This window comes from Microcebus murinus, chromosome 16 (assembly GCF_040939455.1).
Source record: "Microcebus murinus isolate Inina chromosome 16, M.murinus_Inina_mat1.0, whole genome shotgun sequence".
NCBI classification, from domain to species: domain Eukaryota; kingdom Metazoa; phylum Chordata; class Mammalia; order Primates; family Cheirogaleidae; genus Microcebus; species Microcebus murinus.
Genome location: NC_134119.1, coordinates 49715264 through 49742086, shown reverse-complemented (window position 1 = coordinate 49742086; position 26823 = coordinate 49715264). Strand labels below are relative to the sequence as shown.

General features: G+C 48.8%; 1 protein-coding gene across 2 annotated transcripts in view; it reads right to left on the bottom strand.

Moving 5' to 3' along the window:
* Window positions 1-26823, bottom strand: part of ZFYVE28 (zinc finger FYVE-type containing 28) — a 111513-nt gene that overhangs the window by 49039 nt on the left and 35651 nt on the right. For both annotated transcript variants that reach the window (XM_012737410.3, XM_012737408.3), the window contains exons 2-3: window positions 13320-13460; window positions 1383-1520 (exon numbers count right to left, since the gene is read on the bottom strand). In XM_012737410.3, the coding sequence (XP_012592864.2) occupies window positions 1383-1520; window positions 13320-13460 (279 nt within the window). The remainder of the gene's footprint in view (window positions 1-1382; window positions 1521-13319; window positions 13461-26823) is intronic.

The window sequence follows — 26823 nt, the reverse complement described above, 5'->3', positions numbered from 1 at the left end:
GGACAAGGCTCTCAGGAGTCACCCTGTCCCCGGGAAGCCCAGCTCTGCCGCACCCCGAGGTTTTAGTGCCCATATCCCCACTCTAGAGCAACCTGGTACCCCCTCAAGAGGCTTCTCTTAAGTTCAGGACACCAACCTTTCAAGGAAGTCAGACACCTCCTGTCAATACGTTCAGGCTCAATGCCAGCCTCCTGGGCAGGCAGGGAGGGCCTCTCCACACCCATGAACCCCCAAATCTGCCCTGGGCTGTGGGGACAGGCCCTGGCGTGTCAGTGACATGGGGTCCCACCAGCCACTCTGAGGGGCAGGGCCTGTGATGGGGGTGCTCGCCCACAGCCTGGCTCCACTGGGTTCAGGGCAGAACCAACCAACCAGCCAGTGAACGTGTCAGTGGTAATCAGACAAGCAGGACAAGAAGCCATTTCCCAGGTGACAGAGCCAGGGGTGGAGCGTTTCTCAGGGCCACCTGGAGGGAAGCGTGGAGCTTGCAAGCACCAGGACCACTCAGGAGCTGTTGGTGCCCTGAACGCCAGGTGCCCATCAAGCCAGCAGGTGCAAAGCCTGCCCCTCCTCACAACTCTTCACCCTTTGTCTGGGACCCAGAGGTAAAAACAGGCTGGGGCGGAGGGATAACCTGCCTGGGGGCCACCCACACCCTCACAGCTTTGGCGGAGGACACCATGACCAGACAGTTGAGAGGAGTCAGGCAGGCGCAGGGACCGGGGAAAACAGGGAGCGGATGGGCACATGGGCTGGGTAGTGTCATGTAAGGGCCCGGCTGTCCCAGGGATCAACTGAGAGGTAAGGCGGATGGGTAGGACAATAGAGGGGCCAGGTGTTAGGCTGCAGTCAGACCCCAGAGCATGGCCAAGGGGAGGAGTCTGGGGGGGTCATACAGTGGGGGCTAGGGAAGCCTGGCCTACCTCCTTGCAGGGAGCAGGGCACCTTCCTGTTGGTGCCTCAGTTTCCTCATTGGGAGCTGAAGATAAAGATCTGACCGGCTATCGTGAGATGCCCCAAGTGAGGTCTGCATAGCTCCCCAGCCCTGCTGCCACTCTCGCTGTAGGTGGGGGAGGGGATCTATAGGTTCTTGATATTGGTATTATTGCTATTAAGAATCACTTTTAGATCTTGGATGTCTAGGGGTCTGAGAACCTCAGAAAAAATCACATAGGAACTTCATTTGCATGTGCAGTTTTAGGGGGCCCAAGTTCATGTCTTTTCTAGACCCTCTTAGAGGCTTATGGCCTAAAAGGCTCAGACCGAGCCACGGAGGAGACACCAGGTCCCTGCACCAGCAGGTGCCCACAGACGAGGTTCACAGGGACAGAGTGGGATACCACCCAACGTGAGGCCATGGAACCCAGGTGGCCGCCCACTACCTCAGCGCCGAACCACAGCTGGCCAGCTAGGTTGTCGTGCCGTATCTCCTCGGGGAATTTGACACAGAAATCCCGAGGGGCGCGGTCCTGGGGGATGCACTCGTCCATGATCTGGTTAATGATGTTTAACACATTGTCCTGAAACAGAAACAGAGGACGCACATTAATCTCTAATTGCTAGAAAATATCCACAGTGCATTTACCTGCTTTTAGGATTACAAGTGATATGGTGCACATTCATGCTTGCTAAACTGTTGCTACAAAAAATTTGAATATTCCAGAATTATCTAGAGTAAACAGTGGAACTACTGCACCCCCCTCAACACCTATATATTGTCTAGAGCTGCAGCCCCCAACTTCTGGGCTGTGGACGGGTACCAGCCCAGGCCTGTTAGGAACTGGGCAGCACAGCAGGAGGTGAGCGGCAGGGAGCGAGCGAAGCTTCATCTGTATTTACAGCTGCTCCCCATCGCTCACATTGCTGCCTGCGCTCCACCTCCTGTCAGATCAGCAACAGCATTAGGTTTTCATAGGAGCTTGAACTCTACTATAAACTGTACATGCGTGGGATCTAGGCTGTCCATTCCTTATGAGAATAATGCCTGGTGATCTGAGGTGGAGCCAAGGTGGTGATGCTAGTGCTGGGGAGCAGCTGCAAATACAGGTTATCATTAGCAGAGAGGTTTGACTGCACCATAAATATAATGTGCTTGGATCATCCCAAAACCATCCCCCTTCTCCCAGTCTGTGGAAAAACTATCTTCCATGAAACCAGTCCCTGGTGCCAAAAAAGGCTGCGGACCACTGCTCTAGAGTATGTGCTGGCATGATGTCCATGTCCTATGCAGACGTCACATAACCCCTTGTAACAGCTGTATCAGATTCCTTATGGGAAGAGGGAACCCTCCCTCTACTGACTGACACCAGGCTCCCTGCAGGCTTGGCATGATGACTACCCCTGAGCATCTCTCTCTCTGAACACTGTATGAGTATTCCTTCCGACAGGGCTTGAGAAGTGGAATTGCTAGGTTGATAGACACACGTAAAAATTTGATTTTGCCGCCAAATTGTTGTGTTGCTGTTATTGAGATTCCAAGCCTGTGTCGTCCTAGGTTTTCACAACACTGCCAGGCAGCATCTGCTGTAGGGAGTGACAGCTAAAAGACAGTGTGAAACCTGCCCAGGACTCCAAGGCCTGTCCCTGAAATGGAGGGACAGGCCCGGTGAGAATAAAAGAGCCTCCTGCAACACCAGTGTCCAGAGGAGCTATGGGGTCAGTCCCCCAGCAAGCAGGGGACCTGGGCAAAGCCCTCGTACTCTCTGAACCTCAGTTCACTCCTCTGTAGTGTGAGGGGCACAGACCCATGTCTTAGGGTCAGATTAGCACGGCTGGGCCCTGCTGCCTCACACAGGGGCAACGTCCCCTCCCAACCTCCTCCGGAACCAGCACATCGGTAACACGGAAGAGGCTCCAGCTTCCGTGGCATGGAGACCCTGACTCCAGCCCTCATGGCTGTGCCACTGGGACAGGCCACCTCACTGCTCTGAGCAGCCGATCCTGTCTGTGAAACAAAGACAGCGATCCCCAGCTGCAGAGGGGACCGTGGAAGCTCAAGCCTGGAAAACCCTTGGCTCCATCTCGGCCCCTGGCCAGCCTCAATACACAGCAGCTTTTGTGTTAAAGACTCCTTTACTTTATTTCCTCGTGCTCAAAATACAAAGCACAACAGGCCGTTCTGAACACTTTCTGTGTGAAACAAGCCCATTTTATTGCATCTTAAATTATATTCCATCCTTTTCTTATAAATTGTCCTATTCTTTAGACATCAACCATTCATTTGGAAGAATTGAAGAACATTGAAAGCTTGATTTTTTTCCTTTAATTTGTTAAATATGAAGTTAATGCACAGTCATCATAGGAAAACTGGAAACAGTGGAAAAACATAAAAGCAGGAAAATGTCCCTAAGGAAATACTCCTACAGGTTGGGCATAGTTCCTTCATCTTTGTCTTCAAACAGTGCTGAGATCATCTTGTGAGTATAATTTGTACTCTGCAGCTGTCACTCACGGTTGGAACATGTTATGACAACTCTTCGCAAATCCAGCTTTTGATGGATGGCTGCATAAGGTTCCAGCATATAGGCCACCCCATCAGCCCGCTCCTCTCACTGCTGCGGGACACTTACGATGTTTCTAATTCTCCACACCGCATAATGCCACCACCACTACGGTGGTGCACAACACTCCAAGTTTTGGATTACTTCCTTAGGACCCACCAATTTCTAGAAATGGAATTACAAAGTCAAGAGTGTAAACTGTGGCCGGGCGCGGTGGCTCACGCCTGTAATCCTAGCTCTTGGAGGCCGAGGCGGGCGGATTGCTCAAGGTCAGGAGTTCAAAACCAGCCTGAGCAAGAGCGAGACCCCGTCTCTACTATAAATAGAAAGAAATTAATTGGCCAACTGATATATATATAAAAAATTAGCCGGGCATGGTGGCACATGCCTGTAGTCCCAGCTACTCGGGAGGCTGAGGCAGAAGGATCGCTCGAGCCCAGGAGTTTGAGGTTGCTGTGAGCTAGGCTGACGCCACGGCACTCACTCTAGCCTGGGCAACAAAGCGAGACTCTGTCTCAAAAAAAAAAAAAAAAAAAAAAAAAAAAAAAAAGAGTGTAAACTGCATTTATACGCTCTCATTACGTTCTGCCAAATTGCTTTCCAGAAAGATCACTCTAATTGACACTCTCACCCTCGGCAATTTTAAATCTCAACTTCCCTCCATTTTGCCCTCTGAGGCTTGAGTTTCATTTTTCTTAGGAAGCAGATATGAAAAAACACTGTAAGCAGGGAAGCCCAACCTTTCTAATCCAAGGAGTCAATATACACTAATCTCTGAAGAAAGTTCTACAATATAAAGCCTTTATAATACAAAAAATAAAAATAAAATTCAACCAACATCAAGTGGTAGTACTGTCATTTCTTCTTAAAAGGTTTTCTGGGGAGGAAGGTCCCTTACTCAAGATGCCACAAACTAATGAGCAAATAATGGTGATAACAACAGCAGGTAGTGCTCTGGAGGCACGGTTTGCCCAAAGTCGGGGAGCCTTCTAGGCGGTGCTTGGACCACTGCACACACTGCCTGCTCCGCCAGAACATCAGCTGCCTGAGGGAAGGGTCTTTTGTTATTTATTCTTGAGGCCAAGAGAGCAATGCCTAACACAAAGTACTCCACAACAAACGTTTGCTGGGACCTCTAATTCCAGCCAAGATGGAGTCGCAGGAACCCACTTTATCCACTGCAAACAACAATAGCAACGATTGTCAAGACACTGGACATCATGCAATGAAGGACAGTGATCCCTCAGTGGCAGGAAACAAATAAGGTGAGCCTCACAACTGCCCAGCTCACTGCCTTGAGGAAAGTTTCCAAACATGGCACAGGGACAGGGAACCCAGTGGAATCAAGGCAACTAGAATTCCGAGGACAGAGTTCAAGAGTATGAGAGAGGGGAGAGCTGCACAGAAAGAGAACTCTGGAGCTCTGGAGAGGGTGCCCTCAAGGATTCAGCAGAAAACTGATCAACACATGCCTGTGGGGAGACTACCTAAGCCTGGGAAAGAAGTGCGGGAAGGATTTGAGGGAGTGGTGACAAGGCCGTCCAAGGCCTGGAGCAATCAGAAAGCGGAGAGCACCGGGTAGAGTACCTAAAAGCATCTTGCCTAGTGTGGAGAATAGTTAGCTCTAGACTAAACACAGCTCTGATCCCGCCTACTATCTTAAAAAATAAGATCCAAAGGAGTAAAGTGTTTCTAAGTAACTAAACTGCATCACAGAACAAAGCTCAAAAATATTTATAGGAATACAAAAATAGCCCTAAGCAAGGTAAAATTCCCAATGTTAGACATCCAATAGAAAATTAACAGGCTTGCAAAGAATTGAGAAAACATGACTCATGACTATTAATAAAAGAAAAAGCAATTGATCAAAATCAACCCAGACTTGACACAGATGACAGAATTAGCAATCAGGGACATTAAGATAGTTGTTATAACTGATTTCCATGTGTTCAAAAAGTTTAGCAGAAACAATGACAAAATTAAAAGGACACACACTGATCTCTTAGAGATGAAAATTACAACATCTGCTAGACACAGTGGCTCGTGTTTGTAATCACAGCTACTCAGGACGCTGGCGTAGAAGGATTGCTTGAGCCCAGGAGTCCAAGAGCAGCCTGGGCAACATAGAAAGATTTCATCTCTAGAGATAAAAATGTAAAAAAAATTATAATGTCTAAGATGACAAAATGTACTGGATGAATTAACCTCAGTTTAAACATTTCAGAAGACAATAACAACAAACTTGAAGACATAGCAATTGAAACTATCCAAGTGAATCAGAGAAAATAATAATAATAGGATAGATCATCAGTGAGCTGTAGGACAACTTCAACAGGTTGAATATGCATGTAAGTCAAGTCCCAGAAGAAGAATTGGGGCAGAATCATTAAAAAAAGACAGAATACTTTAAAAATTATAAGACAGGAAATAATTGGAGCCACTTAATCAATAAGGAGGAAGAAAAATAGGAAAGAGGAAACAAAGAAGAGATGGGCCAGACAAGAAACAACTAGCAAGGTGACCGACTTAAGCCTAACTGTATCAAAGACATTTTTTTTTTTTGAGACAGAGTCTCACTTTGTTGCCCAGGGTAGAGTGAGTGCCGTGGCGTCAGCCTAGCTCACAGCAACCACAAACTCCTGGGCTCAAGCAATCCTCCTGCCTCAGCCTCCCGAGTAGCTGGGACTACAGGCATGCGCCACCATGCCCGGCTAATTTTTTCTATAAATATATTAGTTGGCCAATTACTTTGTTTCTATTTATAGTAGAGATGGGGGTCTCGGTCTTGCTCAGGCTGGTTTCGAACTCCTGACCTAGTGCAATCCGCCTGCCCCGGCCCCCCAGAGTGCTAGGATTACAGGCGTGAGCCACCACGCCCAGCCATGAAAGACATTTTAAACAAAAATGACCTAAATACCCAAACTAAAAGGCAGAAATTTTCAGATAGCATAATGAAGTGAGAACCAACCATAGGCTGCCTACAAGATACCCTCTTTATATACAAAGACACAAATAGGTTAAAAGTAAAAAGATAAAAAGAGCTTTACCATGTTCACACCAATCAAAAGAAAGCCAGAGGCCATGCGCGGTGGCTCACGCCTGTAATCCTAGCACTCTGGGAGGCCGAGGTGGGTGGATTGCTTGAGGTCAGGAGTTCGAAACCAGCCTGAGCAAGAGCGAGACCCTATCTCTACTATAAATAAAAAGAAATTAATTGGCCAACTAATATATATATATATATATATATATATATATTATTGCTTGAGGTCAAGAGTTCGAAACCAGCCTGAGCAAGAGCAAGACCCTATCTCTACTATAAATAAAAAGAAATTAATTGGCCAACTAATATATATATATAAATTAGCCGGGCATGGTGGCGCATGTCTGTAGTCCCAGCTACTTGGGAGGCTGAGGCAGAAGGATCGCTTGAGCCCAGGAGTTTGAGGTTGCTGTGAGCTAGGCTGACGCCATGGCACTCACTCTACCCTGGGCAACAAAGTGAGACTCTGTCTCAAAAAAAAAAAAAGAAAGCCAGAGTGGCTATATGGATATCAAAGTAGCTTTGAGAACAAAGAATACAATCAAGGATAAAGAAATTTATTTCATAATGATAAAGTGGTCAATTTGTTAGGAGCACATAACAATCCTTAACATTTATGAATCTAATTATAGAGCTTCAAATTGCATGAAGTAAGAAAATATAAACAAATCCACATTTACAGTCAGCAATTTTAATGCTCCTCTTTCTTTTCTTTTCTTTTCTTTTTTTTTGAGACAGAGTCTCACTCTCTTGCCTGGGCTAGAGTGCCATGGAGTCAGCCTAGCTCACAGCAACCTCAAACTCCTGGGCTCAAGCAATCCTTCTGCCTCAGCCTCCCAAGTAGCTGGGACTACAGGCATGCGTCACCATGCCCGGCTAATTTTTTATATATATTTTTAGTTGTCCAGCTAATTTTTTTCTATTTTTAGTACAGACAGGATCTTACTCTTGTTCAGGCTGGTCTCGAACTCCTGACCTTGAGGTATCCGCCCACCTCAGCCTCCCAGAGTCCTAGCCCCTCTTTCAATAATTGATAGGACACAGAAAGTAGACAGAAAATCAGCAAGGGTACAGTAAATTTTAACAATGCTATTAATCAACTTGACACGGTTGACATTTATAGAACACTCTACTCAACAACAGCAGAATACACATGCTTCTCAACTGTACGTGGAACATATACCAAGAAAGACCAAATTCTAGGCCATAAAACAAGCCTCAGTAAATTTAAAAATAATTCAAGTCATACAAAGTTTATGCTCTGACCACAGTGAAATTAAATTATATATCATTAACATAAATATCTTCAGAAAAATCTCTAAAGATTTGGAAACTAAATAATACACTTCTAAATAACTCACAAGTCAAAGAAGAAATCAAGGAGGAAATTGGAAAAAAATTTGAATGGAATGAAAGTGAAAATACAACACATCAAAATTTATGGAATGCCACTAAAGCAGCAATTAGGGAGAAATTTAAACATTAAATGTTTATATTAGAAAAGCAGAAAGTTCATTTTTCCCTGACCTCAGCTTCCACCTTAAGAAACTAGAAAGAAGAACAAATGAAACCCAAAAGGAAGCAGAAGAAAGGGAATAACAACAATCAGAACAGAAATTTAATGAAAGAGAAAAGAGAAAATCAATGAAGCCAAAAATAGTTCCTTTGAAAGATCAATAAAATTAATAAAATTCTACCAACATAGTTCAGGAAGAAAACAGAGAAGACACAACTTATCAATAATAGGAATGACAAAACCAGCCTGAGCAAGAGCGAGACCCCGTCTCTACTATAAATAGAAAATAAATTAATTGGCCAACTAATATATATATAGAAAAAATTAGCCGGGCATGGTGGTGCATGCCTGTGGTCCCAGCTACCCGGGAGGCTGAGGCAGAAGGATCACTCGAGCCCAGGAGTTTGAGGTTGCTGTGAGCTAGGCTGACGCCACGGCACTCACTCTAGCCTGGGCAACAAAGCGAGACTCTGTCTCAAAAAAAAAAAAAAAAAAAAAAAAAAAAAAAAAAAAAAATAATAGGAATGAGAGAAGTGACTTCACTCTGGATCCTATTTATATTGAAAGAATTATAAGGAAATATTAAAAATAACTTATACCAATAAATTCAGCAACTTAGATGAAATGTCTTGAAAGACAATCTCTCTCAAGAAGAAAAAGATAATCTTAAAAACCCTATATCTACTCAAGAAATTAAATTTGTTCTTAAAAATCTTTTATGAAGAAAACTCCAGGTCCCAATAGAGTCATAGTGAATTCCACCAAACATTTAGGAAGAAATAACACCAATTTTACACAAGCTCTTCCAAAAAACTGAAGAGAGGGCCGGATGTGGTGGCTCACACCTGTAATTCTAGCACTTTGGGAGGCTAAGGCCAGAGGATTGCCAGGAGTTCAAGACAAACCTGAGCAAAAGTGAGACCCTGTCTCTATAAAAATAGAAAAATTAGCCAGGCATGGTGGCACCTGTAGTCCCAGCTACTCAGGAGGCTGAGGCAGGAGGATGGCTTGAGCCCGGGAGTTTGAGGTTGCTGTGAGCTATGATGACACCACTGCGCTCTAGCACCTGGGACAGAGCAAGACCCTGCATCAAAAAAAAATTGTTTTTAAGAAAGAATAGTTCCCAACTCTTCTATGAGTATAACATTATCCTGATACCAAAATCAGAAAAAGACTATGGACCAACATCCCTCATGAAGATCGATCCAAAAATTCTTAACAAAATTTTAGGAAATTAAACTGAACAATACACAAAAAGAATAATGTATCATGAACAAGTCATTTATCCCAGGATCACAGAGGCAATTATTTTTTAACATTCAAAAATCACACAATGTATGCTGAGGTTCCTCCTGGACCACGTAGGCAGAATCTCTGGGACTAGGGCCTGGCATCTGTCTTCTGCTCAGTGAAGACTACAAGCTACTGATATGGCTTCCACATTTTCTCAGTATCGTAGCTGATCTCTTGTGTATTTTTTTTAAATCTATTTTCATTAACAGCAGGGCCAAATTCTGTCTTTGATCTTTTTGACATATTTGTGATACCCAGCTGGTTCTATTATCCTCTTTCTACCAGGGAACTAAAATAACGTGCCTTCTATCAGTCTCTGATACACCAAGAGTTCAAACCACCCTGACATTTTACTGCAATGGCATCTAGCAAATGACCCCTTGTTTTCTGTTTATTGCATATGATTATAGATGAGTCACCTAGTCTGAGTGGATTTAGTCTTCTAATTCATGAAATAAGAGAATTGGACTAGATGAGCCCAAAGTTTCTTTCAGTGACAGATAATTATAACTCTAAGAACAGCTATGGTGAGAAGCCTGAATGTATGCATTAACATGGGATTCAAACTTTGGTAGCTTGACACAGCTTACCACTGGTTTTGTGATGCCATAACTGCCATATACAACACATTGTACCAGATTTCTAGCCAGTGCAACAGAGAAAACACACACACACACACACACACACACACACACACACACACACACACACACACAACCAGATAGGAAAGGAAGAAGTGATGATATTTTTATTTATAAAAAACATGATCATCTATTGCCGGGCGCTGTGGCTCACGCCTGTAATCCTAGCTCTTGGGAGGCCGAGGCGGGCGGATTGCTCAAGGTCAGGAGTTCAAAACCAGCCTGAGCGAGACCCCGTCTCTACTATAAATAGAAAGAAATTAATTGGCCAACTGATATATATATAAAAAAAAAAAAAATTAGCCGGGCATGGTGGCGCATGCCTGTAGTCCCAGCTACCCGGGAGGCTGAGGCAGAAGGATCACTCGAGCCCAGGAGTTTGAGGTTGCTGTGAGCTAGGCTGACGCCACGGCACTCACTCTAGCCCGGGCAACAAAGCGAGACTCTGTCTCAAAAAAAAAAAAAAAAAAAAAAAAACATGATCATCTATGCAAAAAAATCTAATGGAATCTACAAAAAATACTGTCAGATAATAAGTAAACTTAGAAACTATGATGTTGTTGAATATATAGTTGGTCTTCTTCCCATTTCCTGGCACACAGTTCCTAAAAACCCTTGGAATCTCTGGAGTTATGAGTGTCTTCTGTATGGTAATATGATGACTGGTGACTGGTGACAGCTGGTCTCTCGAAAGACTTCCAGCCCTACCCCCCAACCTCTGGGGAGGGGAGAGGGGCTGAAGGTTGGTTTGATCACCAAGGGCCAAAGATGTATTCAATTGTACCTACTTAATGAAGCCTTCGTAAAAACCCAAAGGACTGGGTTCAGAGAGCTTCCAGGTTGGCGAACACACCTGCCTGCCAGGAGGGTGGTGTACCCCAGCTCCACAGGAAGAGAAGCTCCTGCCCTTGGGACCCTTCCAGACCTCACCCTGTGCCTCTCTTCTATCTGCCTATTCATCCATATCCTTTATTATTTTTTTTTTTATTTTTTTTTTTTGAGACAGAGTCTCACTTTGTTGCCCGGGCTAGAGTGAGTGCCGTGGCGTCAGCCTAGCTCACAGCAACCTCAAACTCCTGGGCTCGAGTGATCCTTCTGCCTCAGCCTCCCGGGTAGCTGGGACTACAGGCATGCGCCACCATGCCCGGCTAATTTTTTTTTTTTTATATATATATCAGTTGGCCAATTAATTTCTTTCTATTTATAGTAGAGACGGGGTCTCGCTCAGGCTGGTTTTGAACTCCTGACCTTCAGCAATCCGCCCGCCTCGGCCTCCCAAGAGCTAGGATTACAGGCGTGAGCCACAGCGCCCAGCCCATATCCTTTATTAATAAACTGATAAATATAAATAGCTTCCCTGATTTCTGTGAGCCGCTCTAGCCAATTAATCAAACCCCTGGAGGGGGTCATGGGAACCCCAACTTATAGCCAGTTGGTCAGAAACACAGACCACACCCAGGCCTTGTGACTGTGTTTGAAATGGAGGCAGGCTTGTGGGACTGAGCCCTCAGCCTCCAAGTAGACAGGGTCAGAACTGAGGTGAACTCAAGGATGTCCAGCTGGTGTCTGCTGGAGAATTGCTTGGTGTGTAGAAAACCCCCTACATCTGGTCACAGAGTGTTGAGTGATTGTGAGGGGAGAGAGTAGAAAAAGCTGCTTTTATCTATATTTCTACAGAAAGTTTCTGGATACAAGATCAATATACAAAAGTCAACTGTTTTTCCATGTATTAGCACCAAACAACTGAAAATTGAAATTTAAAAAGTAATGCCATTTATAACATCATGAAAAGACATGAAATATAGTCATCCCTAGGTACATGCAGGGGATGGTTCCAGGACCACCTGCATATACCCAAACCTGCCCACGCTTGAGTGCCACAGTCAGCCCTGCGGAACCGCACATAGCAAAAGTTGTCCCCCCCTGTACGTGGGTTTTACATCCCTTGAACTGTGTTAGGCTGGAAAAAATGCATGAATAAGTGGACCCTTGCAGTTCAAATCCAGTTCAACGGTCAACTGGACTAGGGTTAATTCTGGGCACATTGGGTCTGAGTGGCTGAGACATCCCCAGGGGAGCTGGGAGGAGTGCTGGGGAGCATGCTGGATCTGGGGGGAGGAGAGGCTGAGAGGGTCACCTGGGGTGGTCAGCACAGACGGTGCTCACAGCCAGGAGCAGTGGGAGGCTGCCACGGAGGGCACAGGCAGAGGGTGAGGACAAAAACGTAAGTGGGTAGGGAAGGAAGATCACAAAGGAGCCGGAGCAGAAGTGACCAGTGGGGCAGAAGGCAAGCAGGGGTGAGTCCTGGAGCTGAGTGGACAGAGAGCATCAAGGAAGAAGCAGCCACCCTGAGTCAGATGATGCCGAGTGGTCTGGCAATCTCGACGCACTCATGGTCCCTTCATAGAGCCCAGCAACAAGGAGATGAACGTGTGTACTTAAGTCACTCCCTTCCAGACCCTTCTCACAGGGCAGTTCTCAGTGTGAGCTCCTGGGCCCACGAGGCACCTGTGCCCAAGACGCTTGTTTTAACGTCTGAATAGACATGAGGCGGGGAGGCTGCCACTTAACTGCTTAAAAAAGAACCCAAAGCCTCAGATGGCCGGAGAGCCATCCTGGCCACAGACGGGTTCCTAACGCTGCTGAGGCCCCACTGGAGCAGAGCCAGGCCGGGCGCTGACAGCTCGGCCACCTTGAGGAGGCCGCAGAGGGTGGGACCCTTGGGACCACAGTGACACACGGTGGGCTCCCCTGTTGGGTGGGCGCGTGTCACCCTACCCCACCTCCCAGGGCAGCAAGGATCCAGCAAGACCTGTGGGCAGAATACATGGAGAACATTCTGGAACTTTGTAAAAAATCCCAATTATCACTTGACAAAATTCTGCAACTTGCTGTTGTGGGGGATATGCCTCACGAATGTTTGGTACGCTGAGAAGAAAAACTTGGCTGAGATATTTTTAGCAACAGCTTCCAGGGCCATCTCTGAATTATGCAGCAGAAGCCGGCAGCTCCGTGAGTCAGCAACAGAGCACGACCGCCGCGGCAAACCCAGCTGGGCACACAGAGCCCCGGGCAGGCCAGCCCTTCTCCTTGGCTCAGACACTGCCTGCTCCCAACCCCTTCTGCTCTCCTCCAGCCTGGCTCTCTACCACACCCTGTGCAGCCAGGATAGCCCTCCTCCTGGTCTGGTTTCTCCAGTGCCTAGCCTAGGTCAGCCCTGAGAACATCCCCACAGGATGTGGCCGGTGACAAAGCCTCCCTCTGTCAGTGAGGACAGACACTCTGTCCAAGCCCACCGGGCCTCCTGCCCTCCCAACGTTGCAGCTCACCTGGCAGGAGCGGAACTGGCTGACAAGTAGCGTGCACCGCTGGGGGTCCTTGCGCCCATCCAAGCTGTCCAGCTCCGCGGCCACCTGGTTCAGCTCCTCATCCGCATAGTAGAACCGGGCAAGCAGCTGTGGGTCCGACCTCTGCAGGAGAAAGGAGCTGGGAGTGTGAGTGGGCAGCCAGCCCGAGGGCAGCTGGAGTGGGTATCAGCGGTGGCCTGTCCCCAGACCTTGCACCCTGAGCAACAGTGGCTCTCCCAGCAGCTTTCCATGCTAGGACCTGTGGGGACACAGCTAAGGCTCGGCTGAGACCGCCTGCTTGCCCCCCGACCTGGTATCCCAGGTCCCTCTGTGTCCCACCCATGGCTGTACCCCCCCCCCATAGAAGGCTGCCCGAGGCTCTGGGGAAGCCAGACTGTTGGCTCCACCCCAAGGCTGAGGTCCTCCAACCCCCACTGGCGGAGAGCCCGCAGAAGAGAGCTCAGAAGCGTGGGTCCCAGCCCTCAGGATGGGGACATCAGCTCTAGGGAAGATGGTTTATTCACAAAACTAAACTTAGATAACAAAGACATCCAGCCACTAAAAGAAGCAGCCCAGAGTAACACAATGATATTTTATTCCATTTAAATGAAGAATGAAGAATGATTGATAATTTGCCATTCCCTATTCTCCAGAAACTTCTCAGCCCTCTGAGCCCAGTTTCCAAAATGCCAGGAAATGCCAGTGCTTTGTGGCAGAAACCTTAAACTCAGAGGCTCCCCTCCTACCAAATACACAGGGTGTTCCGATCCTGAGTCTTGAGGAGCAATCGCCACCCTCGGGCAGAGAATCCAGGCTCCCATGGCCCTTTCCTTCAGCCCATGGCCCACTCCCCCAGCCCACTCTGCCCCAGCCCCACTGCCTTCTCTGTCCACACCAAAAGGACACCCGCCTCAGGGCCTTTGCTTGTTCCCTTGGATATCAGTTCCAAAGAGTAAGAGAAGCCCACTGGAAAAGTGATAAAGCCCTCGAAAATATTTTTATAAAAAGGCACTTTTCATAATCACATGGAGAATGACAAAGGAGAGGGAAATACACCAGATCACGCACGAGTTCAAATTTGCTGGCAAAGTTACATGCACACATACAGCACAAAATCGCCACGATTCACCCTTGGTTCTACCTAAGAATTAGCACATGGTTGTGTTTATCACCTACGGTTTGTGAAATATAATAAGGGAGCTTCTTTTCATAATTTTCAGTTTCCCTTTTTCTTTCAATTGCCTGCTCAATCAAGCCTGTTTCCTCAACTCACTCTGGCCTCTGCCCCTCCATCTACACAACCTTGTACACAGTCACCAGAGTCCACCAGTCCTGACTCTCCTAGGCAGCTTGACATACTGGCCCAGAGGCCCGGGGCAGGGAGAGGAGACCCTGAAAGGCTGGGGGCTGCCCAGGCCCCGACAGTTCCCAGACAGATGGGGATAGCACAGGGCCTGCCACAGCGTCTTGCGGCCCAGCTCCGGTGACTGGCCAGGTGGACGTGTGACAGGCAGAGTCTGAGAGAAGCCCTCCTGGGACTTTTTCCAGGAGGCCAAGGCAGAGCACTCTGTTCATTCACTCATTCGCCCGATGGATGCTCAAAGCACCCACTCTGCCAGGAGCTGGCTAGACCAGGGACACGGCTGGGAGCGGGACAGACCCAGACCCCGACACTGCCTGGGAGGCTGTGTCCCAGCTGGACTGAGGCCCTCACAGTCCCTCCCGTGTATTCTGCAGCCCCAACCACTGCTTGCTGACAAGACACCATCTGGCCCAGCAAACAGGCCAGGCACTGAATTTAGGGCACCAAAGATGCTGCCACCAGGGACCTAAATCCCTGCTCTGAGAAAGAGGGCACATGAGGGCCATGCCCACACTCGCCCAGGGAGTAACTCAGAATCAGTCTTTGTCTTGGCACCAAAAACCTTGCCCCGTATAAATAGACCTCACATTCAAGTATTCACACCAAGGGCCCCCAGTCATCTAGGGCCCCCGCTTGGCTGGCAGAGGAGAGGGCTCAGCAATGCTGCAGGTGCATGAAAGGCTGACGGTGGCCGTGCAGCTATACATGAAGCCCTGCCCGTCACAGGCTCCAAGGCTGTGGACCACCCCACCATGGACCAAGGAGGGGACTGAGCCTCTGAGGACTTCACGCATGTTCCCTCAGCTCACCCACACATTCCCTCCTCCATGCTGTGGAGAGACTGCAAACAACTACTATGCGAGCACATGAGTGTGTATGTGTGTGAGTGTACACGTGTGCATGTATCTGTGTGCATGACTATGTGAGTGTGAATATGTACATTGTGCACATGCACATGTGTGTGCATGCATGTGCATGTAAGCATCTGTGTGTGTGCATGTGAGTATGTGTGAAAGCCAGGGTGTGCATGTGTGCATGGAGGTACATGTGTGTGTACACATGTGTGATCAGCCTGGGGCCTGTAGTGGGAAGTGTGGAGCAGGCTAGTGTCCCTCAGCCCTGGGGTCATGCTGCCCCGTACCCCACTCCCTGCATTCATGGTCCAAAGTAGGCCTATTTTCTGTCCTGGGGCCTCCTCAGAGCTTTAGGTCAGAAGCTGGGGAAGGGGCAAAGTCAGCCTGGACAAAAGGACCAGAAACTCTCTCTAACTGCCCCCAACCTGAGTGCAGGCTCATGCCTTTAGGGCCAGGCAGGCAGCAAAAAGGAGGAGGAAGACTGAGGGAGCAATAGGGCCAGTAGAGGACAGGAAAGGGGACGCCCACCCTGTGGAAGGGCTCAGGGAAGAAGAAAGAGAGCCCAGGACAAGCAAAGCCTGTCTGGGGGCCACATTCAGTCCTGTGGCCAGCCAAGGGCCATCCCACCGAAACGGCACCGCGTGGTTTTAAGCACACGCAGCTCTCCACCCAGCAGCGAGGGAGGCAGCAACACCACGGGAATGAAGCTGAGAGCCCAGCACCCAGGGCCGTGCTCCTCAAGTATAATCACGGAGGCATCGTTCGAACTTCTCCACCATCTCACTGAAGGAGACTTCATCCCTCGCAGGCTGTGCCCACCCCATCCTCTCTTAACTCCATGAAGACAGAATCATTAGAACCGGCGACTCTCGGCCGCTAACTGAGGCTACTAGTTGTAGCGCCAGCTGGAGGAAAGGTGCCACTCGGGAAAGGGGATTCCACCTTCTGCTCTAGAGCAGAAATCTCACAGGTTTGACCACCCGCTTGTAGGCAGGTGAGATGAAGGTGCCACGTCCTGCCGCCCCATGGAGAAGAGCCACCAAGGAACTGGTGTCTGCAATGGGATCAAACGCAGCTGTGCTTGTGGCCTACCACCTCCAGGCCCCCAGTGCTCAGGCAGGTGTCAGGTGTGATCACCCAAGCTCGGGTCCTCCTTGTGGTCTCAGCCACTGGGGTGGACGGCCTGCCACCGGACAGCGCTGAGCCTGCACCGCTCCAGCCACTCCCGTGCGGCTCGTGGCCCTGAGACAGCGGTGAGCTCATCTCAACCCAGGCCACACTCCTTCAACACCAGCCTCGCCTCCCTGCCCCACCTGCACAGAGCTGCCCACTGGAAAAGAACATTACCAAACACCCGGTAGCTAGGAGAGAAGGGTGCTCGTGCCACGAGGCTCCCAGGAAAGCACAAGCTCAGAGGCTGAAAACACTGGAGCTGCTCAGGGGTCCCAGGTGCCCATGGGGCCCAGGTTGTAGCCTTCACCTCACCCTCCGCATTAGAGCCTCCCCAACTACAGTCCACAGGGTTTGGTGGGGCCCTCGTAAGCTGAGGGTCACTGAGCGGATCACACTGTCCAGGCCTGCTTGCTGGTGGAGTTGGCTCGTGGGGCCAGATGGGGTGGATTCACTGTGCTCTTACTATGGACTAAACTGTGTCCCCCCAAATTCATACATTGAAGCCCTAACCCCATGACCTAAAAATGTGACTATATCTGGAGACAGGATCTTTAAAGAGGTTATATCATGAGAGTGGGCCCTAATTCAATACGCCTGGTGTCCTCAAAGGAGAGGAGATTGGGACACAGACACACACACAGAAGAACGACCGTGTGAGGACACAGGGAGAAGGCAGCGTCTGCAGGCAAGCGGAGAGTCTTGGAAGGAACCAGCCCTGCCCACACCTTAGTCTTAAGGCTTCAGGCTACTGTTTACTTTGCCCGGTCTGGGGTACTTTGTCACGACTGCCCGAGGAAGCGGGTGCAGACCTACTGCAGACCAGCCCGGAGCAGGCTGGAGCAGCCCTCACCTCAGACCCTGCGGCCGCCGCAGCAGCCGCTAAGGAGGCCCCAGGCGAGCAGACCCGGCCGTGGTGCCCATGTAGAGAAGCCGCTGAGTAAAACTGACATTACGGGTTTGTACAACTCTCAAGAGACTGCTCTCGGGGCTGGCTCGAGCCTCCCTAAAAGACCTTGTGGGCCCCCATCCACCCGAACAGTGCTCCCTTGGGCTCTGGGCCTGGGCACGGCAGCAGTGAACCACCTCTGAGCAAACGCTTAGCATTTACATGCCCTTCCGTGCCACTGTGTTCTCTCCGACTTGGGGAAAACTACTGTGACGTCCGTGACCTGTGGGCTCCGACAGGATGACTGCTTGACTGTTGGTGGGAAAGGGGCGTCCCAAACAGCAGGTCTGAAAGCAACCCCTCCCCCACCCTGGGAATGGGGCAGGCGCTAACATCCCCACCCCCCAACACCAACCCTGAGTGATAACATTCCCTAAACCTGCGTCACACTGTCCAGCGAGAGGGCACCTCGGCACAGCAGCCAGCCTGCTCAGCACCCCCGCTGGTGTGACCTCGATTTTGTTAACTTAAAGACCTTCAAACCAGACCTCCAAAGGTGGTGACCATTATTGAAGAGAGAGCTGTAATTGCACACACACACACACACACACACACACACACACACACATACACACAGAGCAGAAGAAATTAATAGAATTCAGGGAAAAGGAACAAGCATTGCTGAAACACAAAAGGCCTGCCCTGAGCTGCTTTCCAGCCTCTCAGGACATATTTCAGAGGGAAAAATTCAAAGTTCCTTGTGTGTCCCTCATGTTCTCCATCAAAAGCACCCCAGACCCCAGTGCCCTGAGAGGTGACACCTCCAGGCAAGGGTCCCAGGAAATGAATTAACATAACTCACAAAATCTAATTTTTCCTGATTAATAGAATCTGAAAGAAAAATTTTGGTACTGAATTTCCATCTCTAAATATGCAGAGTATGAAGCAAACAATTATAATCTCAACTTGCTTGTGACTTAGAGCTAAATTAACCCCTGTGAAAGGTGATGCTCCTGTGAAGCCAGACCCAGCCCTGGGGCGAGGCCGGTCACCCTCCTGAGGGCGAGGCAGCCCGTCATGCGTGGACCTGGGCTGCAGTGGGCATGGGGCCTTGGCTGTGGTGTTTGTTCTGCAAGCCAAGCCAAACACAATGCTTGGAGACAATTGAGCATCCAGCAAAGGGTTTTCAAAGGGAAAATCAATTTTCACATAAAACTCCCAATCAAGTACTGTCTATACAAATGATATGCCGTGAACACTGATTGCAGAAAATTGAACTGCAGCAGCTGCCGTGGAACAGAAAGAAACGACCGTCTGCATGGCTGTCCCATAACTGCACAGGACAGGAATCGGGGTCAAGGGAATAAACCCATATCTGACAGGTTTTTAAACTGCAGGAGATCTCATTTTTGAATTTCAGTAGGTTTAAAGATTCTTTAAAATACATTTTCTTTTTAGAACTGACTATTAAATAGCAAACTTGCTAGGATGACAATCAATTCCATCCCTATGGTGCTAGTGAGTGCCCTTGGGTGCTGCCTCTGGGAGCCCCCAGAGCCTCAGGGTCTGCCTGGCTGACAGCAATGAGGTGACGGGTTGCAGTCCTCTCTGTTCCTAAGGTGCATGGAAATCTGCCTGTGGGAAATAGACATTTAAACTGCTGATCTGTGAATTATCCCTCTCCTTCTCGAGGATTTGCTATAAGCCCATACATGAACTGAGCTTTTTCTTTAAACAGAGGAACAATTAATGGGCCCAGGGAGGGGCCCTAGGTTCTGGGCCTAGTGGATTTTTGCAGTTGGGTTATAATAGCCAGTCCAACTGCCCTGGTCTCTGCTGTGTTGGCTCAGGCTGGGGGCCCAGGAGTGTCCCGCACTCCCGGGCACATCAGCCCCACGGGGATGGGATGAAGTGTATTAGGAAAGGCCTGTCCATACCCAGAGGATCCTTGATCCTGGGTTGACCAGCCTGGGTCCTGAGGACATGAGGCTTAGGAAAGAACAGGGAATTCCAAGGAGTTTCCCACTGGGGAGGATCTAAAAGATGGGATGTCGCCAGAAACCCGCACTTAAGGAGGCTCCACTGGCTGTGGCAGGTGAAGATACTGCGAGCTTCTGGACCAGTTTCCCCTGTAGGACCTAGTGGATGTGGAAAGGCAGGGTGGTCGCTGCCTCTGCTAGTCACCAAGCCCCTCACTCAGACCCAGCACCCCACGCCCCACCCGGGCTGGCCAGTGGGTGCTGGTCCCGGAAGGTCTGTGGACCCTTAGCTCCAACAGGCCAGGACAGCAAGCCCAGCTGCCTTTCCCAAAAGAAAGTAATCTTCACTTTCTGAAACAGCAGTTTTATTGAGCTATAATTCACATCCTATCAAATTCTCCCAGTTAAAGTATGCCACTCAGCAGTTTTTAGTATATTCTCAGAGTTGTGCAACCATCATATGATCTAATTTCAGAGCTTTTCCTCACCCCCAGAAGAAACCCCATACCCATGAGCAATCGTCCTTCTAACAGCCACTAATCTACATTCTGTCTCCATGGATTTGCCTGTTCTGGATATTTCATGTAAATAGAATTACACAAGATGTGGCCTTTTGTGTCTTGTTTCTTTCACTGTTAATGTTTCCAAGGTTCATCCATGTTGTAGCACAAATTAGTCCTTTTTGTGTTCCACTGTATGGATATACCACATTTTGTTGATCCAGTCATCTGTTGATGGACATCTGGGTTGCTTCTGCCCTTTGGCTATTATGAATAGAGCTGCTATGAACAAGTTTTTGAAATATGTTTTCAACTCTCTGGGTATACACCTACAAGTGGAACTCATGGGTCATACAGTGATTTTATGTTTAGCTTTCTGAGGAACTGCCAGACTGTTTTCCAAAGAAGCTGTACCATTTACCAGTCATGTAACAGCAGTTAGTGTATGAGGGTTCTGATTTCTCTTCCTCCTCGCCAACACTTGCTATTCTCCTTTTGATTCTAACCATCCTAGTGGCTGTGGAGTGGTATCTCCTGGTGGTTTTGATTTTCATTTTCCTGATGACTAATGATGTTGAGCATCCTTTCACGTGCTTGTTGGCCATTTGCATATCTTCTTTGGAGACCTGTCTGCTGTGAGCAGGTGATGCTGAGAGGCACATTCCTGCCATCTTTCCTCACAGGAACACATGGGTTTGGAACACCAGGTTCTCTGGTCTGACCAGATCTGCTTTCCCACAGTCACGTAAATGCAGTCCAGACTGAGCCATTCTGTCTGCTGGGACGAGGGTCCCCTCTGCCACAGCCAAACTCCCTCATCAAAGCCGTGGACAGGTGTGTGCGGACGGGACAGTGTGGCACCTTTGTCATGATTAGGACCTAATTTGGCACAAGAGGAGGCCTTGGAACAAAGCAGAGATGCCCTCCGGGGCCTGCTCTGGGACCCCAGAAAGGGTTCCTACCCACCTCTAGTGGGTCAAACGGTGCTCCCCAGAAGTACACCCAGAATGTGTGAATATGGATTTTTGTGGAAAAATGGTCTTTACCAGTGGAAGAAAGGTAAGAATCTCAACATGAAACCATCCTGGATTATCTGGGTGGGCCCTACATGCAAAGATGAGAGTCCTTAGGGGAAGGACACCCAGAGGAGACAGCCGGATGGAGACAGAGGCAGAGACTGGGGGATGGACTGCCTGGAGTGGCAGAGCTAGAGGAGACAAGAGACAGAGCCTCTCTGGGAGCCTCCAAAAGAAACCAACCCTGCCAATGCCCTGATCTCAGACTTCCAGTCTCCTGAACTATGAGAGAACAGATTCTCATTGCTGTAAACCCCGCCCCCTTTGTGCTACTTGGTCACAGTGGCCACAGGAATGAAGACTCCTCTCCCACGTTTCATAAGGACCCGGATGTACCACAGTACAAGTGGGGAGTGAGAGGGAATGAGAAACCCCACACCAGCGCATTTATCCTACCTACTTGCTCCAAGCATCGTGTGGCCTGAGTCCTACTAAACACTCCGAGGGCCTGCAGAGCTTGCCTGGCTGCCCGGCCCACGGACGGGGGTGTCCTGGGCTCACATGCTCCCAGGACACACTTGAGGGCTGAGGGATTCCCTATGTGCCTCCCAGTGCCTCAGTAACAGGCATCACCTCACGTTCTGGGTGATCTCTTGACCAATCTTCCTTTGGTGCAGGTGAAACACTGGCAGGACAGAGGTGGCCCCAGACCTGAATCCTGTGGCCCAGAGCCCTGAACATGCCAGCAAGATGCAGGGATGGGGCTGGAGGAACCAACCTCTACCCTGCACTTTGCTGCACCTGGGGAGGTTTCCCACCCTACTGCCACCCCCCTCCTCCACCCTCCAGGCCATGGCACTGATTCCAGTCACCCCCTCTGACTGCCCTCAGGAAGGACAGGCACCCCCACATGAGGTAGGTGTAGCTTTGATCTTTCTGTGTAAAGCAGAGTTCCAGTGGCTCCGCCAAGAGGACATGGTGTCCACTGTCCACCAAAGTGACACAGAGGGAAGATGACAGAGTTTTGACATGAAACATGAAGGAAGGTACGTGCAGCACAGCCCTTGTCTGGAGCTGGGCTTGGCTCTTCTTGCTGCTCAAATGTTTGAGTTTCAGGTCCTACTCTTTAGGAGAAGTGGAGGAGTGGGCAGCTGAAGAGCCGTGTGGGGAGCTCATGTGGGGTCGAGTGGAGAAGGGGCAGGAATGACCACAGGGAGAGGGCAGAACAGTCCCTGGACAACGTGGGTCCAGTTTGCTTGCAGCCCCTCCAGGCTGCCCGGCCAGGGAGAGGCAGGGCTCACAGATTCATTCCCTGCACATCCTTCTTTCATAGTGTGGTTATTCTCCAAATGATCAAATAATGCAATAAAAGTCAGACATGTTTGACCTGTGCTGGTGCCTGTTACCGACAGCGTGGAGCAGAGAGACGACTAGGATGACTCCATCCTTCTTTAAAAATAGCTCTCCTGAAAGAACACCTGCTCTCACCAATGTGTCGCTTTATCAGAGGGTAAAATTATTTGCAAAATAGTCCAGCAAGAGCCTATACTTTGTTTTCATGCATTATTAGAGGAAAAATGTAGATGGGTGTTCTGGAGGCTCAACATATGGCAGAAAACAACCAAATGGGTGACTGCTCAGAAAAAAACAAGGAAAGGATCTGCAGAAAAGTAATTCAGACATAGAGTCTCAAGTCAGAGTTAAAAAAACAAGCAAATGAACAAAATAAAAATCAGAAAACAAAAGGACAGGCCGGGCGCTGTGGCTCACGCCTGTAATCCTAGCTCTTGGGAGGCCGAGGCGGGCGGATTGCTCAAGGTCAGGAGTTCAAAACCAGCCTGAGCAAGAGCGAGACCCCGTCTTTTAAAAAAAAAAAAAAAAGAAAAGAAAACAAAAGGACAGAGACTCCCTCCAATGAGAGTGGAAAATAATTAAAACTCTTCACGTGACGCCCCTGCAGCAGTAGCAGAGTTGGACACCCCATGGGCTCCTGGACCGAACTCAAACTCTCCTGGGCACCGCCCACCTCCCTGGGGACAGAGGCGGAAACCAACAGGGGCCAGGCAGCTTCTGCAAATGGGTTCTTCCGCCTGTCAGTTCCTGGCCACCTCCCGCCTCCAGACACTTCCTGAAGGTTGGGCAGGGGCTGGAGGTGGCGACCTGGGCAGGGCAGACCCCAAGTGCCAGGCCATCCTATAGCCAGACAGGACAGAGGGCCCAGGCCAGAACCTAGTCCACATCCACAAAGGAGCCCACCGCGGGGCTCTGGTGAGAAGAGGGCCAAGTCCAGCAGGAAAGGGGCATTGGAGCATCCCAAACAAAAAGAGCAAAAGTGGAATCCTTTCCCCTCTGATGCCTCAATGTTCTTCCTCAAGAGGCACAGTTTGTGTCATAAGACGGCGTATCCTTTTCTACAAGCGCTATCTCACTACCTGGTTATGTAATCCAACAGTGGAAAGGCTGTGCGTTGGGTTTCGGTTTTTAGAACTAACCCACAGTCAGTGCCCACCTAAGTGGGTGTTTGGGTTTATTCAGGGATGGTTTTGGTTGTCACGATGCCTGAGGAATGCCACAGAATAGGGAGTCCAGAAATAAACCCACACATACATGTCAACTGATTTTTGACAAGGGTGCCAAAGAAATTTGGTGGAGAAAGAAGACTCTTTTCACAAATAATGCTACAACAACTGGACATGTGCAAAAAAAGATCTTCAGGCCAGTGTGGTAGCAGAGTCTGTAGTCCAGCTGCTCCGGAGGCTGAGGCAGGAGGATCACCTGAGCCCAGGACTTCGAGGCTGCAGTGAGCTATGATGATGCCACTGCACTCCAGCCTGGGGAACAAAATCCTATTTCATATCATATACAAAAAAGGAAAAAAAAATTAAAACATTAACTCAAAACAGAAAAATCATAGTGACTTTGGGCTTGGCAAAGATTTCTTAAATCAGCACAAAAAGCATGAACTACAAAAGAGAAAAAAATCAATAAACTAGACTTCATCAATATTAAAAAGGTTGCTCTTCAAAGATCCTATTAGAAAATGAAAAAGTCAAGCCATAGACTAGGTATTTGCCAAACATGTATATTTCAAAGGACTTACTTACACCTAGAATATGTAAGGAACGCATATCTTACTACTCACTAAGAAGACAACTGAATCTAAAAATGGACAAAAGCTCACCTGGGAAGGCCGTGCTGGGGGCCCTGTCTTAACCCAACAAATGCTGGCAGTCCCTACCCTGCAGGTGTGGAAGCTGGGCCTGCTCAGTGACAGGATTAAGGTTGGGCTGCAGGGCCACTAGCAGATGGGCATGTGTCCTCCAGGGTCTAGGGGAGGAGGCCCTGCAGGGCTGAGCAGCCTGAGAGCAGTGGACCCTGACCAGGATGACAATGATGACAGAGCCAGGGGACGGCAGGGGTGAGAGACCAACCACAACCTTTGGGTCAACTCAGTGGAAGCCCAGAGGGGTCTATGGAGGAAGGAGTGTGGGTTCTGGGCGCAGCCTGTCTCCAGTGGGGACGTGACTTGTGAAGAGAAAGAAGCCCCAAGGGCATGTGGCCTCTGTGGACATCTGACAGTGCTGGATGGTGATTGTTGTAGTGTGTTAACATGACCAAGAGGAACCAAACAACTTTCCAAAGAACTGGAGATTTTGAGTCACATATAGCTGTCATATTCATAGATTCAGCCCCTTGAATCTGAAAAAAGCCCCAGGGGCAGTGGGGGTGACATTACACAGAAAGAACCAGAACTGCTGCAAAGATCTCTCTAAAAAACAAATAATAATACATCTTCAACTCAAGTTTTTAGAAGCTGAGAGCTGTTAAGACAGGGACAGACATCTGTCAGAAATCTGTTTTTAAGTCTTTGTGTGCTCATACAGAAAATGCCCAAAGTGTCTACAAAACAACTCGAAAATTTAAAATCTAACTCACATAAACCCAACATCAGACACAGAGGCTCCTGCCTCGTCTCCACTCACACCTGGGCAGATACTTCACACTCTTTCTGGCAAGGTTTGTAGGAATCGATTTGTACCCAGCCCCACACACCACATCGAGCTCATCATTGGCAGGTTCCGGCTCTAAAGTGTGTGACGCTGCGTCTGTCTGGTGCCTAAAGATGCTCTCAGACTTGGGGTGGCCAAGGAGGGAGCCCAGGCCTCCCACAGACAGTTCCCCTCCTGGTTCCCTGTCTGTATGCACTGCTTATAAAAAAGCAGACTCAAATTACATGGAAATCAGTTCAGATGACCAACATGAAGCTCCGATGGTGCAGTCACCTTTTGCAGGCCCTGTCCCCCATGCAAGCACCGGGGCCATGTCCCCGTCCCTGCCTACCACCCTGGCTCTTCAGAGAAAGCTCCTCTCCCAAAGCCTGCAGGAAGGTGGCTTTCTCTTCTTAATCCCAAGCACTCCATTATAGAAAATGTTATAATTAGGTCATTCCTACTCATTTTAAGCAACTTTGCATCAACTAGGGGGTTAAATTCTAACAAGGCCCAAGTGACCTGGGGCTGGTCACCCTGGCCAACCTGGAGGAAGGCACCCCTGGCACCTCCTATGGAGCCTGCCCAGGCTCTCCCCTGAGCTTGGCAGCAAATGGCTCACCCTGTGAACCCCGGGTGAAGTCATGACTTGGTGGCCATATTGAAGAACTCCTACCTGGGTCGAGACCCGGCCCCAGGCCAGCTCATACCCACCAACAAGAGTGAGTGGTGGCTAAGTTCATCAATCTGCTTACATTAAAGGGCTGTCTGAGGAGGTGAATAACCTGAACACTAAACCCTCAACTCTTCCATGAACAACGTGAATTGTAAATAATGCCCCGCCTGTCCTGGGGCTATGCCACCACCACCTGCTATCACGGGCAAGATGTACCTCCCCAAGCACAAGAGAACCCTGCTGCCAGCCTCCACCCACTTCTGATTCTGCTGCTCACGTCCCAGTGTCTGCAGCAGCAGCTACTGCACGTGGGGCCACGGAGCCTCTGAGGTGGAGCCATCCAAAGCAGGATGTGCCCCAGCGTAAAACACTCACCAGACTTCACAGGCTTTAGTATGAATGTACAAGATCTCATAGCTTTTATGTTGATTACAGTTGAAATAATTTTCTAGATCTAGTCAGCTAAATAAAATATATTAAAATGAATTTCACCTGTTTTACTTTTTTTTTTTAACATGCCTACTAAAAAATGTAAAATTGCATATGTGGCTGGCACCCAAGGCTCACATCCTATTTCTATTGGACAGCCCTGGTCTAGCGCTTTTCCTCTTTTTTAGCACACATAATTTCTTAAACAATTAATAGCTAAACTTGTTGACATTTTCCCATTTCCATCCTCACAGCTGTTTCTTTTATCTTCTCCTCTTCCTTTTGAGTTCCTTTTCCTCTTGGTTGGCATACACCCCATAATGATAACCCTTATGCTGAGCTTCCAGGATGGTTAAAGCTCCATTAGCCTGAAAAGCCTCTACTTTGTCCTCTGCCCTTCACTAGTAGTTCATCTGGGTATAAAATTCCAGGTTTCATGTACCTCCCCTCTGCACCTGAGCTCGTTCTCCTTTGTCTTATGGCACTTGGGGTTGTTGAGAAGAAATCTGCCAGGCTTTTTTCTTTTCTTTGTAGTTACTCTATCTTTTCTCCTAACTCTGAAGATTTTCTCTTCAATGTTCTGTGATCCTTCAATGATCCTCAATGTTCTGCAGTTTTACC